Here is a 17,357-nt window from a genome sequence, read left to right on the forward strand (position 1 = left end):
CCGTGCGGAGACCATCGAGAGCGGGGGAGATGTAGGCGCAAGTGGAGGACGGGGCGCCGCCCTTCCTCGCCACATCACCTGCCGCATGGAGCTGCCCCGCTCGGTAAGACCTCACACTTGGCCAGGGGCGTCACACCAAATTCTGGGCCCCGGGTACAAGGATTCACTGCGGGCCCCCCATGAATGTTAACTATTGAAAAATAGCAGATATACAAGCTCACAGCGCAGCACCGAGTGCCGCGCTGCGAGCTTGTAGATCTGCTATTTTTGGAAAAATCGTGAAAATGTGTGCCAAGAAACCTATGTTTCCATGTCAGTGATGCTCAAACTTTTTCATGTAAAGGACCCCCCCATCTCAAAATATTTAGTTCCAGGGACCCCCCAGAAGCAAAATTTGAGTTACAAATGTCCACTTAAAAAAAACATATATTCAAAGATTTGCACACATTTTCACGACTTTTCAAAAATAGCAGATCTACAAGCTCGCAGCGCGGCACTCGGTGCCGCGCTGTGAGCTTGTATATCTGCTATTTTTCAATAGCTAAAGTTACTAGGGCCCCTCCACCTTGGGCCCTAGTAACTCAGTCCCACTTTCCTACCCCTTGTGACGCCCCCGACACCACCCCATAGGTTGCCAACACTCCTGGATTTGGCAGGAGTCTCCTGAATTTTGACCCCAACTCCTGCCATGCTCCTTAATTCTCATTTCTCCTGGATTGGAAGATTTCCGTGTCATTTCTCCTGGATTTGGTATCAAACTCCAAAATATCACCAGAACACAGGAAATTACATCTACTGTGTTCTGGGGGGAGGACCCCCAAATCCCCCCGTGGGCAGTGCTTGTAATCATAGTGAGATATTCACTTACTGTAAGTAGTGAATATTAATACAGATTTGTCTTACATTGCTTTAGTCAAATCAAATTCTGTACACCTACTTTTTGCGTTTTAATTGCAGAAATTGCCATCATTTTCCAATGCGAGTAAAGCAAGCCTAATAAAATTATCAAAATCGGAGTTTCAGGCCCCCCCAAACTACCCCCCAAAAGTCTCCTGAATTCTGACTGTCCAATGTTGGCAACCCTGCATATATACCCTAATCAACATCACCACCATCTTCTCCTCCACCCTCTCCAGGCTCTCTACCTGCCCTGCCCCTTGCCTTGGATTCTCCTCCCGGAGGCGGTAGAAGGGCCTCGAGGGGAACCCCAACCAACATCTCCATCATCATCTCCGTCGTCATCGCCTCCACTTTCGCCATCGCACAGCCAGAGGGAGGAGAGAGGCGGAGGTGGAGATCAGCTCAGAGGAGAGAGGACAGGTAGAAGGCGCCGTTCTTCTTACCCGAAATAATGTTTCGCTATTTAGATCGGGACCCGTGTTTGGGTCACGGAGCAATTTTTATGTTTGGGTCAAGGAGCAATTTTTATGGGTCACGACTCACGAGTAAATATCCCCTTTTTTTCTTTTTCGCTTCCCAAATTAAATAAATAAATACAAATATTTCAAAACGTGAAAAAGTGTAAAAAATAATTCACAACTTCTCACCAAGTATAAACTATTCCAACATTTTTCAAAAGTAGTAGTTCATTAAAAAAAATCTAAACTGTAATATAGGCCTATATTTCCATGTATAATAATAGTAAAAAGATCTCACAATATGGCAAACGCCGAAGTTCTTTTTTGGGTCTTAAAAATGTGGGAACCACTGATTAAGATCACAAACACTTGGTTGAACAGGTTAAAGTGATGATACTTTGGGCAGTATTTTTTGGCAGAGTAGGAAAAGAAAAATCATTTGTGGGATTTGAGTTAACATGATGTTAACATTTTATTAGCTACTTTATTAGCTAATAAAGTGTGGATGAAAACTATTCCACGCCAGTTATGCAATACAAAAATGTAAGGCTGTCACTCAGCCACTGTTAATCTGTCTTAAAATAAGACAAATATATATTTTTGCATAACTTGTGTTTTATTGTAAAGTTAAAACATCTAGGTTTTAACCATTTTCCTTAGAGATCTGCGATCAAATGTTGTCTACTTTCGGAACAAAACTCTTTACACACATTTCTTCAAAGGCTGTGTGAGTGTGAGTGTGAGTGTGAGTGTGTGTGTGTGTGTGTGTGTGTGTGTGTGTGTGTGTGCCAACATAATGGCATTTACTCTGTGCTGTATAGGAAAGTTCCATCTGTGACATGGCATGGGGTGGCAGACAGTGGAATATATGAGGTCATTACTCATTATAGAGAGACAGACGTATTTTAAAGTCAACAGTTGGTCTGCAAAAAGCATAATCAGTGTATTAATTAATTCTGCCATACTAATTAAATACATTAATTGTTTTTTTTTCTTTTCTTTTTTATTATATTCCATCACAGTCACACAATTGATGTCACTAATTTTATTAGTGACAGTATCGTGCAATGGAGAATACATTTAAGCTTAAGGTTGGGCTGGGCAGAAAATATACTTATTTTGCCCAATAGGCCACAGTGGCTGATGGACTGATACATAAAAAAAAGATATATAGAAATATATTAAAATAGGGAGGGAAGCCACTGTCTAATGCAAAATAGAATCATTTAATGCCTTCAATTAAATACACACCGTTAACAGTGTGTACAGCCGAGCGACAATAATAACAATACCCTTATATTATGGCTATCTACTTGCCATGGTGGCTGGTAGAGTGACACAATTATTCACCAGGCAGGCAGTAATTAACCTGGTTGTAATTCACTTATGCTGATGCAAGTGCATGTGACAGAGACACCTGCTCAACTGTTAACTTTCCATCAGCAACAATAGCTCTTGTTTAAAGGGAAAGTAGTAGGTGTCACTTGATAATGCAGAACCATTATGTCCTGCACACTTCCAGATTCACATAAACATGGCAGCTGTTTGGCTGGAGAGTATTGGCTGTTTAGCATTCTTTGTGACATTTGTCAAGAGACAGGGATTAGATGTGATATTATTGTCTTCGTAAAAACTACAGTATATATACACCATGTGTATGTAGAGTATACATATCATTTCCCAGCATTGTCTGCTTTATTTTGATTTAGAGACGGGAAAGGCAAGAAAGAGAAAGAGCGGATGACATGCAGAAAAGGGCCTTAGGCCAGATTTGAACACGGCCAGGGACTTAGCCATAAGTTGACATGTTACGGGCTCTCCCAGGTGAGCTACAGGGACACCCAGATACTATGACTTCTTTAAGTTTAGATGGTTATTGCTTTCACCAGATATACAATGTGGGGCAATAGTTTATAGTTTCATCTATTCTTTCTTAGTAGGGTGATGGGGAAAATGCAGGAGCGTCTGTGACAGTTTCTTTACCAGGCTTATCATGTTGCTGTAGCATCGGATCATGAGATGTCAGACAGTAGTCAATACATAGACGGTCATTATTCAGCTGCTGTCGGTTTTGTGCGCTAGACAATGCACACTGTCTGTCTGGCATTATGAGGTGCGTGTAGGAACAGATAACAGAATTATAAGCACGGGAATCCCAACAGAGGGGCTCAGTGTCTGATTTAGCCTTTAACGTCATTATGTGGATGATTGGTTTATCCGAATCAAATCAGTGTTACTAATATTTAATGATAATGACCTTGCGGCGCTGATTCTTGGGTTACTTTGCATTGCCTGTAGTCTTGTTGATCAAGTCAGATCTTACTGTTGCACTCATTGAAAGTCACTCTTGATAAACAAATAAAAACTAATTAAAAAGCTAATTAAATATCATCATGTCCTTGTGCAGTGACATGGATACCAAATCCCACTTCAATCATTGATTCATAGTCAGTTTAGCATGAGGATAGGATAGGAACAGGATAGGAATGAAGTACTAGACAGCTTGTCACGGGATGGTTCAGCCAGCTTCTAGGAAAAGCAGGTTTACACATGGCAGTGTTATTATGACAGAGGTGTAACAATGTAAACAGATAAGTTACCCCCTTCCTAAGCTCCTCCCTCCTTGCGCTCTCAGGCTGTGGCTGTGGGTCAGCTGTGCAGCCTGTCTGGGGCATGTTGAGACTTGCCTCAGCTCTGTGGCTTCAGTCTATACAGGCACATTCTACAGCACTTCCTTTTTGCTCTGGGCCTTTCAAATCACACAAACACATCCAGTGAGCGAGTTTATCTGCTAGACAGTCATTCTATCAGACAGTTAACAAGTCTGACAGTTTTATTGTTGTTGTTATTTTCTCCCTTAAAGCCATACTGTGTAAGATGCCCAACTAGTGGTCATTAGCCCTATAGCAAACCGCGGTCGCGTCCGCGTCTTTCGGACGTTTTTCGTACCTTCAGACCCCCGCGTCTGCCTCCACCTCGCTGAGATCTATCTTTTAAGGGGTCCCTTGTTCCTGTGCGTTCAGTAATTCCAGAGATACGGACTCCTTCACCCTGCCTGGTAGGCGAAATTACCTAGAGAAGGGATGGTACAAACGGGCGACAACAAATATGGCTGCCATAGCGACCCCACTTCAAGATGCGCTGTGATTGGCCGGCAGTTGTATAACCCTCGCTGTGATTGGCCGGTAGTGTGATGACGCAATTTTGGCGCGAGATCCGGTCCACGGCAAGGATCTCAGTTTACATACAGAGAAGGCTTTACAGGCTGAAATTCACGGCGCGGATCTTCTAAAACTTTTGTGATTTAATAGTTAGGAGAATTTTAAGATTTGTTTTATAAAAAAAGTTACATAGTACAACTTTAAAGACAATTAGACACTCTTAATTATGTGATTATTTACCTTGTTTGTTAACTAAGGTTCATTACTCCGATATTGCATTTGTAATTTGCTCTGGATGCATCTGCTAAATGCCTAAATTGTACAGTTAGTTAGTCACTCAGAAAGACAGTGTGTTGGTCGAATCAGTCCCTCAGTGTCTTGATCTGCAATAATGTCAGTAAATTAGTTGTGCATCTCATCTCCCCCCCATGAGCCAACCATAACAGTCAAGTAACAGTGAGCTTGGGAGCACTGTAGCATTGTAGTTATTATACCTGGGTTTTAATGCTCTTTCTAAGTAGACAGACTCAATTTTATAGCACTCCTCTCTACTTAATTTCAACCCCTCCTTTTCATCTGCCTTTAACTGACCAGTGAGCTCCCTGTCTGTCTGCCTGCCAGTCTTTCAGCCTATCAGACAGACAGGTTTAACTCCGGCCCGCCCTCAATCATCCTGTCCACCCTATCACAGCTTGGTCCGTGTTCTGTCCACCAATAGCATGGCAACAACATCTCCAAGAGTGCCAGCTTAGAGTTACCCTGGCAACAAGCCAAAGATTTCATGTTTTCTACTGTTCCTTTTGCCTAGTCTTTTTCTAATTCTTTCCTCTCTCTCGCTTGCTCGCTGGCTTGCTCGCTCGCTCACTCACTCGGTTGCTTGCTTCTTTCTTTTTATCTTTTTATATCCTCTTGTCCCCTCTCTCGTTCTCTACAGCAGTAGTTCTTCAAACATTTTAATGTTAAGGACCGCCAAATTAACATGCATTTGGGCCCCATATGAAAATATTTTGTTCCAGGGACCCTCATGCAAGATTTTATTTTATCTTTTGAAAATAGCAGATCGACGAGATGTTGAGCTTGTTTCAAATAGCTAATGTACAAGCTACCAGGGTTAAAGTAGTTAAACCGATTTTGATGTTATATTAACTCATTTTGCTGGGGACCCCCTAGAACCCCCTCGAGGATGCTACTTTGAGAACCACTGCTGTACAGTATGACTCTTCTCCCTCCCCTCTCCCCCCTCTACTAATCACCTGTATCTATAAGTACCCGCTATAATCCTCCTAGTGAAGCAGATGCTGTGGTTGCCAGGGGTGCCACGTCTCTTGGCAACGACAGGGTTCCAGTTGCTGGGGGTGTCTTTAACTCTATACGTGATATCAGGGTGTTTTGGTACTACTATGCTGTGCCGGTGCTGCTATGGGCAGTGTGACATACCGGTATAGAGCAGCGGTTCCCAACCTGGGGGCCATGAGGATATTGCACGTGGGCCACCAAATAATTGGCCAAACACTCATATAACAATATTAAAAAATGTTATGTTAAAAAATAAGGTCATGGTATTGTTAATGCAAAACCTTGAAAAAAGACTTCATAAAGTACTTTAGTTCCATTGATCCAAGCCAGAACACAGTAGATTGATTGATCATTAAAATAATGTTCTTAAACCTTAACTTAACAGATAAGTGTTAAGGCCTGTCTATGCTTTGAGCGAAACCGCCCTTTTCGGTCAAAAGGTCCGGTTCGACTACAAAATGAAGTCACTCGCGACTTCTGAAAAGCATTAGACCGAATGAGAGTTCGGAAATTTGCACGTCGGAAAGTCCAACTCACCGAACATTTCGAGAAAGTATGGACAGGCCTTTAAGATAGGTGGTCAGATAAGTGGGCCCTGATCCAGAAAAGGTTGGGGAATCAGTGACATAGAGTTTTGCTACACTGAGATTGGACTAACGGCACTGTGTCTGCAAGTAGAGGAGAGTCAATGACAAAACTCAGCTCATATATAGGAAGATTACGATGGTACCCCAAATTATTCTGTAGAAAGCTTCCTGGCTATAGAATATAGGGGAAAATGTTATATTGCAAAAGCCTTTCCAACTCATCTGTAATGCAAGTTATTGAAAACTAGTGTTGAATAGTAATTCAGCATACAAAATATTATATTAGTTACACTTGAGACTTATTAAAGCAGTTATTCTGTGTGATGTGATAATGTATGAGTATTAGTATATGTTTGAGAAACCCATTTTTCTATGTATTCTTCATTGCAATATGTGTTTTAACAACAGTAATAATTGCAAAAACTTACAACCAAAGAGCAGAAACAAGTTACATTAACTAACCGTCAGCTACAATAAAGGGTTGATAACACTGATAACATGTCTAGTGTGAGTCATCTTAAGGTTGGCTCACTTAAATGGGGTACAGACCTGAACAGAAGTTCCAGTACATGTGTCGATTCTTACCAAAACAAAAAAAACACTCCATAAACATACAAACACACACTTCACCCATACCAGACTCATTAAGCAGATTAAAAGATTACACCCTAAGTTCCAAGAAAATAAGTAACCAATAACATGTAATCAGTCTACCCCCCAAAAACGAGCAGTTAGAAGAAGGGGACTGTGCCTTCAGTGTCCCAACTGTGTTAGTCATAATATCATCACGCCTCTTTGGCTTTTTTGGGGGGAGACAGTGTCTGTTTGGGGTGTTATTGTGTGTTTTTCTGGTAAACAATACGTCTCTGTTGCTAGGCAGCCTGGACTGTGTGTGTGTGTGTGTGTTTGTGTGTGTGCGGGTGCGCGTGCGCACATTTGTGTGTGTGTGTGAGAGAGAGAGAGAGAGAGAGAGCGTGCGTGCACGTGCATGAACCTCCTTGACTTGGCTAGTTACCAATCTGCATGTGGGAGGTTGTAAAGGCCTATTAGTTGCGTGCTATTTGCTAATGGGATGATAAGAATTAATTAAGTAGAGCCATTTATCCCTATGCATAATGTAGAACACTTACATGCGTTAACATTCAGAACGGAAGATAAACAGCATAATTAGAGAAAGAGGGAGGGTCAGAGAGAGAGAAAAACAAAAGCGACCAAAGACACAACGTTAGAGAACGGTGAACACTAAAAATCCATCTCAATCATCTGCTTTTCCTTCATGCAGATTCGGACGAGAACGAGGAGAGCCTGGAGGAGGCCTCCAGCCTGGGCAGAGGCCCTCTGCCGGATTTGCTGCCCGAAAACGAACACCCGTCCTGGCCACCCGCGCCGCGCCACCACAGGGCCCCTGTAGCAGAGGAGGCAGGGCTGGAAGCGGAGGCCAGGAGAGTAGGCCGTCAGCTGAGGGCAATCGGAGATGACCTGAACGCCGCCCTCCTCCACAGAGCGGTAAGCAACAGATCATGTCCCCACTGTACCCACATCACTCAGCATTTTATTGGTGCCCCTGTTAAATGTTCATTTAACTCTTTGTGTGGAAAAAGGTGCCCTTATGGGTCCCGAGAGGCGGGAGAGAGATGTGCAACATGGTTGTAGTAGTTTATTTAGTGTTGATAGCCTGCAGCCCTGGTATTGACTTTAGTCTTTACCCGGCACTAAAGCTTGAAGCTAAAATACCAGTCGGCCATGCATGTGCACAACTTCTCGTGCCCTTGAATGCAACCCCACAAATAAACTTTATATCGGCTAACCCGCATGGATGCACATGCAAGTGTGCATGAATGAGTACATGTGCGTGTCAGTCGAGGCCAGGGGTTAAATGCGATCAATACATGAGTGTGTGTGTGTGCGTGCATGTGTGTGTTTATTGTGGTATCCCTGAGCCTTCTATCACTGTTGTGACTGGAGCTAAAGTGGTGAACTTGACAGCCCTTTCCTCTTCCTTAATGTTTCTTTCTCTATTACTCTTTCTACCATGATCTTTCCCTTTATTCCTCTGTATTTCGCCCTTTGCCCGCCTGCCTGCCTCCCTCCCCCTCAATCTCTCTTCTCTACTCCCTCTCCTGTCTGTCTGTCTGTCTCCCTCCCTTCCTACCGCTCCCCCACTTGATCGCGTGAGCAGTTGTCAGCCTCTACCCACTCCCCTCGCTCTCTCTCTCTCCCCATGGCTCCCTGCCTCTCTCTCTCTCTCCAACCCCCCCTCTCTCTCTCTCTCTCCAACCCTCTGTCGCACATAAACAAAGGTGACGTCATCCTGACAGGGCTCTCGCTCGCAGATGAATCGTGCAAGCGTAGCCGCACGCACTCGCACACACACCCACACACGCACAGTTTATGAGAGTATAGCGGGTTGGTGCCCTCATTGAACTGTCTCGATGCACGTGCGTGTGTGTGTGTGTGTGTGTTCAACAGATCTCCCTGAGAGAAATGTGTGTGTTGTTTACAACTAGACCAGCATGTTACCACAAAAGAACGGGGTGAGGGAGGGGCTTTGGGGGTTAACCACTGGCACGTGAGGTTACCGCAGTACGTGTGTGTGTGTGTGTGTGTGTGTGCGTGCGTGCGTGCGTGCGTGCGCATGCGCGCACACACACACACACACACACACACACACGCACACGCACACGCACACGCACACACGCACAGAGTAACACATGTTTCTTGTTTGTCAACCATAGTTTTTATCGCACCTACAATGTCTTGACCTGTGATTACTATTTTCTCTATCTTCTTTTTGGATAGTCCCTTTCCCTGTGTGTGTGTGTGTGTGTGTGTGTGTGTGTGCGCGTGCGTGTGTGCGTGTGCATGCATGAATGCATGCATGCATATTACAAATGCAGAGACCTTTCATTTGACCTTTGTTAAAATATTGGTTTATATCAATTACTATCAAGAGCACAGCACAGTAATTATGATTATACTCTGAGAAGCAAATGTTTGTTTGTGGGATGGTACACTGATGAAAATAAAGCCCATTTCCCAATGGAATCCATAGTATTGCTGGATAGAAATATATCCGAACATGGAGTGGATAGTCTATTCATCACATATTGGTCTCCTTTGTGGAGAAGGTCCCTATAGTCTGTTCCAGTTTCCAGGTTACTGTAACGGCTATGGTATGTGATGCCCACATGAGAAGTGTCAAATAGCACACAAGACCATGCAATGTATTAAAGTTAGCAAAATGGCACTAATGCTAAACAATATAATTTCAGCTATGTAAGAAGTTCCAGCCGTCATACATTACGAAAATTAGACACTTTCATTCCCACTCCAAGTCTCCAACCATGGGTGAATATTCACGTAAATTATTCCAGGGCGAGAGTGGGGACATTTTAATTTTTTCCCTCTTTTTTCTGTAAATCGACGAAACGGCTCCACATTATGCCAATATTGAAAATTGCCAATGGATTTACTGCTTTCAGTGAAAGTGGGACAGGGACTTAGTAGTAGGGGGAAAAAAATCTTGTCTTGAAGATCTAATCTGGTAATAAATATCTGTAGGGGGGGGGGGGGGGGGTCTTGTCTTGAAGATACAGTAAATTGAGTCTATATTTGATCCATTAAATTCTTTCTTTGTAGACACAAAAAACATATACAATACTGCTTCTGTCCCTGGCATAAAGTCACAAGGATTTTATTAAGATTTTATCACACTGGGCCCCTCAAAGGTCACTAAGTCAACAATAAATACACATATTTTACTGTCTACTGTAGCTTGGCTGAAAAGGCCAAATCTTGAATAATCACATGTGTTGGCAGTTAGCCATTAAAACATAGAAAGCATATTCTGTGTCATTTCAGCGTTGGCTTGGCTATTCAAAAACAGCAGATCTACAAGCTCATACTGCGTCACTTCATACCGCGCTGCAACAGATATACAAGCTCACTACAAGCTTGTAGATCTGCTATTTTTGAAAAATCATGAAAATGTGTGCAAATCTTTGAATATGTGTATTTTTTAAGCGAACATTTGTAACTCAAATTTTACTTCTGGGGGGCCCCTGGAATTAAATATTTTGAGATGGGGGTCCGTGGCCAAATACATATCATTTTGGGGTTCCTTCACATGAAGAAGTTTGAGCACCACTGACATAGAAACAAAGTGTTTTTTCAAAAGGATTTCAGAAGGATTTGAAATATTCAAATTTTCACGATTTTTTAAAAATAAGCACAAAATAATGCGTAATAATAATAATGAAGAACATTCATGGGGGTGAGTGAATCCTTGTACCCAGGGCCCAGAATTTGGTGCGACACCCCTGAATATACTGTATACCTGTATGTCAATTTGGCAACAAAAGGTTTGAGAACTACTGATTTAGAAGGCATTTGTAGAATCGGCCTCAGATCTCAATGTGTTAACTAATGATTCTCTCTCCCATTTGTCTTCTTTCTATCAATCACTTTCTCTATCTCCCTTTGTCTCCTCTGCCTGTCCCTCCACCTCTCTCTGTCAGCAGGCTGCCCCCCAGTGGCGGGACTGGAGAGGTGTGTTCCAGGTGCTCATCAACTTCGCCTGTGAGACACTGAGCACGCTCTACAGGCTGACATAAGAACCCCCTTCCCCTTGGCCTGGTTACTATGGTTACTCGCCCCAGCCGGGGACTCTGATTGGCCGTCGTGCCCGTGGTGGTGAACACACACATGACTGAAGAACAGTACTGACCAATGAGGACCTCTGTGGCTTTGGCGGTGCGAGGTCTGCAGACAAAGTTGAAGACAAATCTTGAACTGGACAGTTGTCTTGTTTGGGGGCGGTAGATTAAGCTCCAGTGAGAACGAATGGAGGTGCTGGCACCATCCACATTATGGGATGGATCAAGGGCTGCCTGTGAAAACTAGAACCTGTGTGACAGTCTGTCTGTCTGTCTGTCAGTGTGACAGTCTGTATGTCTGTCAAGTCTGCTGGTACAGACTGCAGTCTGCTGGCTGTCATTTGTCTTTATGTACATGTACATTTGTTTGCCTTTTTCTTTGTCTTTATCAAGTTCTCGGGGGGAAAGCTCTTGATGTAGCAAGCTTGACTCAAGTACAATACTGTGTGTGCGTGTGTGCTAGCACACCAGATCTGGACCTATTTTATTGCGAAACATTAATTTGTTTCAACATGGTTGAACGCCAACTGAGTGGGGTTCACTGCGTCTGTAAGATTCAGACGCTGCCAGGCAGGTTTGTTTGTGAGTTAACATAAAGTATGCGAAATTAACCGTCAAATATCTCTCCAGGGATTGTTCATTGTATTGTGCTGTTTGGTAAACCCCACCCACGTGGTGCTTCAGGGATGTTCAAACCAAATGCTCAGAATGACTGACTGTCCCGTCATGTTATGTGACGTGGGTACCAGGTTCAGGATGTCTTGGGTGAGTGGCTGCATTCTTGCAAACTGTGAATTGCCGTGTTAGGAATCTTATGTGCTGTGGCAGTGTTGTAGGAAAAGGCTGTTGTGTTCCACGGTGTCACAAAAAGCACTGAGTGAAAACTCTTACAATCCGAAAACCATTTCTTTGGACAATGTGCCTTTTTGTTAACTCCTTGTGTGAGGCCTAATCATTGTCATTATGACAATCGCCTATACACACAGACAGATGCACACGAAACGTGTTGTGACAATTAATCGCTTCACATAATGTCCTTCACCTATGCCCATTTCCAGTGACATTTCTGTGACTCACATTCATACACACCCACACAGAACGTTATGGACATGACACTGTACATTCCTTCAAACTGTTCCCGTTGGCAGTGTTCATAACTGTTGGGCCTCACCCATATGTGTTCAGTGTTTATAGTTACTTGATCATTTGTGTGTGTATATATATATATTTCGGGAGATACATTGAAATAATATTGAAAATGTAATGATCTTTAAAAGAAGTACTTATTGAAATGAGAGTTCTCTGTTTGTGTTAGGGGAGATCTGCTGCAAATGCAGTTATTTTGTATTTCGGACCGACCGTTGGTTAACAGTAGAATGAGTTTGAATTTAAATCCAGTGGATTTGAGGTGGTATTCCATTGATAGCAAAAACATTTAAATTAAAATAATAATAACAATATTTTGATCTTTCAATTGTTGAGAAGTATTCCATGATGATGAAATTACCCTTTCAGTTGTATTATATACTGTTGAAGTCTGGGAGAGCACGAGAACACATTTGAAGCTCGCATTAGGAGCATAATTTATTTTTTGAAAAGTAGCCACTGTAGCTTTCTTTTTCTTTTATTTTGTATTTTGATAATTAATTTATTTTTTGCTTTACATTCATAATTGAAACTATGGATGATGTTGTACTTAATAGTCCAAAACTGTTGCGTTAAAACAGGACTGAATAAGCTGGAACTAGTTAAAGATGTCGCATTTTACAATTTAAGACACTCTGTTAAAATGTTAATAAAATTGATAAAGCTTCACCTCAGCTGGAGATATTTGTGAAAAAATGACAGAAAATAATCTTTTTTGTTAGTGCTCTTAATTTGATCACAAGAGCCATTATGTCATTACCTCTGTAAGTCTGTTTGCTGCGAACACATATTAGCAATTTTAAAATTAGGACAATTGTATGACATAATTGAATTAATGTGTTGAAGTTGCATCCAAACTGAGGTGCAAACAATTATTTACTTTTTAAAATAATCTGTAAAGCTCAAAGGGCCTGCAGCAATAAAGTGCTGAGTTAGCAATATTCAAATACATTTAACAATGACTGAACAGAAGATCCATTTCATTGACATGACTGTCCATTTTAAGTCCCTCCAAATTTAAACACCCCAATACTTTAATTCGAAAGCATCAGATTGGAACTGCTGTTTATGTTGTTAACCCAATATAATCCTGAATTCTTCCAACCGCCCAAAAGGGAAATTAATAGGTTTCTGGCAAGCTTGTTCTTGTGTGCTTTTTGTTGTACAATTTCACCACTATCACATGGCCTTAGCTATATTGTCCATATATATGTTTTCAATACAGATTCTACTTTCTTTTTTTTTTTTTTTTATGATACCACTGTGAGATTACAACAGATACACAGGGAGATACCAGGCTACGCAGGACAAAAACATGCTCCCAGGGTGGACGATTGTTTTGACTCCTCCATTTGAGTATTTCCAGATAGCTTAGCCTTGCATCAATCCTTTATTTTGTGTTAGCCCATTGTGCTGTTAGCCTTGGTGAATAATTTGACAATACAGTATGTTGATATTGAAGTCTCTGCTGTCAACAAAATGTAAAATGTTATCTGAAAACTTTGCAATGCTAACTAACGGCTGTACTCTCCGAGAACCCAGATAGTAAGAATTGGAATACAACCTGTTGGAGAATGCCAACTTGGCACTCTGAGCATGTACGCTAGGTTACTTCCTGTGAAAGCCTTGCAGCTTCCTTTGCTGGATGACTTCCGGTGGCCACTCCATATAGTTATATTTAACTCTACTATTGTGAGTTCCCTGTTCTTTTGTTTTCTTGTGACAGTGCACTTCCTGGTGACGGGGTGAACTGCCACAGACTCCTGTGGTCTCTAAATCTCAAGTCTCATGCAGTACATTTGCTGTTTTTTTCAACTATTTTCTACTTTCTACACGATTTTGTACATTTTTCTTTTTTATACAATAAAGAAAATAAATGTATTCCTGTGTTTGTTCTTTCATATAACACTATTAGAGCAATATATTAAAACGTGTGGTGTGCTATATGGATACATGCATGCATGGATGAATCAAAATAAATAGGCCATTTTGTATGTTTATAATGCCGTTTTTGTATGTTTATAATGCCGTTTCATAATGCTGTATAAAATATAAAGTATTCTGTTTTTAAACGATTCCTCGTTTTGTGAACCAAGAATTTACTACTCAAGAGTCATCAATTAACCCTTAAGTGCTGTTCGGGTCCCGTTTTACATTTTCATTTGGAAAAAAAAGGTAGAAGTTTAAATCTTTTCCACCTGAAACTCACTGGCCTTAAAGATTCTTCTAAGATGAACTTGTAAAAAAAATATTTTTGCACTACAGTTATCTCCATAACATCTGGGGACCACTACCACGGATTAGCAGATATGAGGTCAAGAAGTGTGCATGAATGCACTCTCGCTCTCTCTCTCTCACACACACGCACGCACGCACGCACGCACGCACGCACACACACACACACACACACACACACACACACACACACACACACACACACACACACAGGCATATTAAAGGACAAAGGACAAATACATGTTTATTTTGCTACTATAGAGGCCTCAAATAACCATAATGCCCAAAATAACTACCATCCTAAATCCCCCATAGTCTTAATGGGTTTATTTCATGAGAGTTCATTAGCTATGACGTGGATTATTGATGTAGGCCTATATAATAAGCCATTAAAATGGATTATAATGAAGCTTATATCCAACATCTGCCCATGGGGCAAATAAGACTATCGTGATGAGTGTAATCGAGAAGTATCTTTCAAAGGTGAGATAGATATCAACAATTTAGGATTGTAATTATTTCTCAACATAAATAAATGCTCGCATTTTCTGTTACCTGGAATAATGTCAAAACAAAGACAAACACATACCGGTACATATGTGTAGTGTGTGTATTAGAATTCATGTACATAGAATGGGATGTAGAAGCAATTATATATTTTCTAGTGGCACACACACACACACACACACACACACACACACACACACACACACACACACACACACACACACACATTCACGCATGAACGCACAAGTTAAGTGGATGAGCTACTACCGGATTATAACGTACTTATCACATGCAGGAGCCTATTACAAATCCCCTCGCCCACAACAGCAATGTGATTGGTTGGAGTAACAACCATTTGGTACTTGCTGCCAAGTGGAAGGCTGGCAGCAAGTAAGAGATAGAGTGACCACACAGCAGGGTGGCAGCGTCAGAAGCTTGTGTGTGTTGGGTATTTAACTAAAATACACCAATACTACCAGGGCAGGAATTTCATGGAGGCCATGGCGGCTGTTGCCCCTCAGTTTGGCCTTGTGCCCTTCAAACCAATGGCATGACCTGAGGCCACAGTGGCCTTAATGCCCCAGCTGACTGTATCACTTTCTCCTCTGTCTCTTTCTTTCTTTCTTGTCAATATGTAGACAGTAGACTCTTTCTTGTCATGTAGACACGAGTGTTTTTTGTTGAGATTCTGAAATCGTAACTTTCCAGAGTCCCCATTTTTAAACCAATCCAGTGACTTTGTTTGGTGCAGGGCTGAGCATGGATCATATTGTAAATACCATCACTTATCTATTTCACTGCAGATTAGGTTATCATCTCTAACCCTTAAATTCAACAAATTCTTTCAATGGACTTGTTTTATTTGATGGCCTTCCTGCCCTGGCATTTGGCCTTTGTGCCCTAAAAAATTTACATAACCAAAGGCAAGTGGCCTTGCCCCTAAAATGATGAAAATCCAGGCCTGAATCTAGGCCTGGAGAGATGAGAGATAAGGTACAGAAAACGGAGAGAAAGGAGATACAAAGTAGGATGTACAATAATATGGACCCCACTCCTGGGGTATTTATTTCTTTATCCCTGTAAATTTGCATACGTGAATTTTCATCTGCATTTAAAACATCCTAGTTATCAGGAGCAGTGGCAGTGGGCACCATGGGGGCAGCACCCGGGGAGCATTTATGTGTCTTGCTCGGTGACACTTGGACACATTGACCAGGGCGCCAACCGGGGACCTTCTACCCATTCAGCTGAATGCGTAGATACGGCCTCTCTGTACCCATTCTTGAATTATAAATCCTGGTTTTGGGAGTAGTCTCGTGTAATATCGTAATATTTTGAGACATGGATTTTTGATATTCATGAGCTGTATGCCATAAACAAATCTAAATAAAACAAAAAAGCTTTTGAATATTTCACTGCATGCGTAATGTATCTAGAATATATGATTAAAAAATATATATATATTACATCATTTTTTTTTTTTACAAATCTGCATGTGTGTGTGTGTGTGTGTGTGTGTGTGTGTATGAGCATTGGGTTCCACCTCAGCAATATGATAAGAGCTAAACAATGAACAGGAGATGAAGAGTGAAAGGTGAGAGTAGTCAGCATGAAGCAGTGGAGGAAAGCTTAAACACATGTATGTGTGAAAGTGCAGTGATGTCTGTGTGTGTGTGTGTGTGTGTGTGTGTGTGTGTGTGTGTGAGTGAATGTGTTTGTTAGGAAGATAAGGGTTGAGGTTTAATTAAAGGCCCAGAATGGGCTTAAAGGGACAGTCCATAATTAATCTCCTTTCCTAATCCAAAGAAAAGAGCAATGGCAGCCTGTGCTGCATAATCACCCATATGGTTTTATTCGCTTGTTTGCATTCTCCTTTGCAATCCTCCACCGAGCCCCAGGCATACAAAGCTGCATATTACTCTGGAGGAAAGCTATATACTAGATATACAGTACATGCTGTGGATAATTTCCTACCTGTTCGGTACTAAACTAATACATAAAACCCTGGCCAGTGGGTCGGGAGTCGGGACCCGTGTTTATTGCGTCACGAGTAAGAATATATTTTCACCCAAAAAGCACAAAACCAAAACTAATTCAGAATTGTTAAAATCTAAATACATTACAAAAAATAATGAAACAGTGAAAATTCTAGATCTAAAAGTTCACAACGCGTCACATTGCGATGCGTTGTGACCTTGCAGATCAGTTATTTACTATTAACCTAAATAGGTGTTTTTGTAAGTTTGGGTCCCGAGGAGACATCAAAAGTATGTTTTGGGTATTGGGCTAAAAGTTTGGGAACCCCTGTTTTAGACAGATCCTAGGTTTGATGTTAACATGATGTCCTAGTTGTAAAAAAAAAAGAAAAGAGGGAAAAAACATGTTTTTGATCTAAATCTGTCTTGAGACATT

General features: G+C 41.6%; 1 protein-coding gene across 2 annotated transcripts in view; it reads left to right on the forward strand.

Moving 5' to 3' along the window:
• Window positions 1-11,348, forward strand: part of bbc3 (BCL2 binding component 3) — a 12,983-nt gene extending 1,635 nt beyond the window's left edge. The window contains exons 2-5 of one of the 2 annotated variants that reach the window (XM_080730926.1): window positions 1-103; window positions 1,137-1,320; window positions 7,685-7,908; window positions 10,920-11,348. The exon at window positions 1-103 is cut by the window's left edge and continues 17 nt beyond it. In XM_080730926.1, the coding sequence (XP_080587052.1) occupies window positions 1-103; window positions 1,137-1,320; window positions 7,685-7,908; window positions 10,920-11,015 (607 nt within the window). In that variant the 3' untranslated portion in view covers window positions 11,016-11,348. The remainder of the gene's footprint in view (window positions 104-1,136; window positions 1,321-7,684; window positions 7,909-10,919) is intronic. The other variant, XM_080730927.1, reaches the window with a different exon arrangement.
• The last annotated feature ends 6,009 nt before the right edge of the window (window positions 11,349-17,357 follow it).

This window comes from Nannobrachium achirus (genome assembly GCF_963921795.1).
Source record: "Nannobrachium achirus genome assembly, chromosome: 8".
In the NCBI taxonomy this organism is placed as follows: Eukaryota; Metazoa; Chordata; class Actinopteri; order Myctophiformes; family Myctophidae; genus Nannobrachium; species Nannobrachium achirus.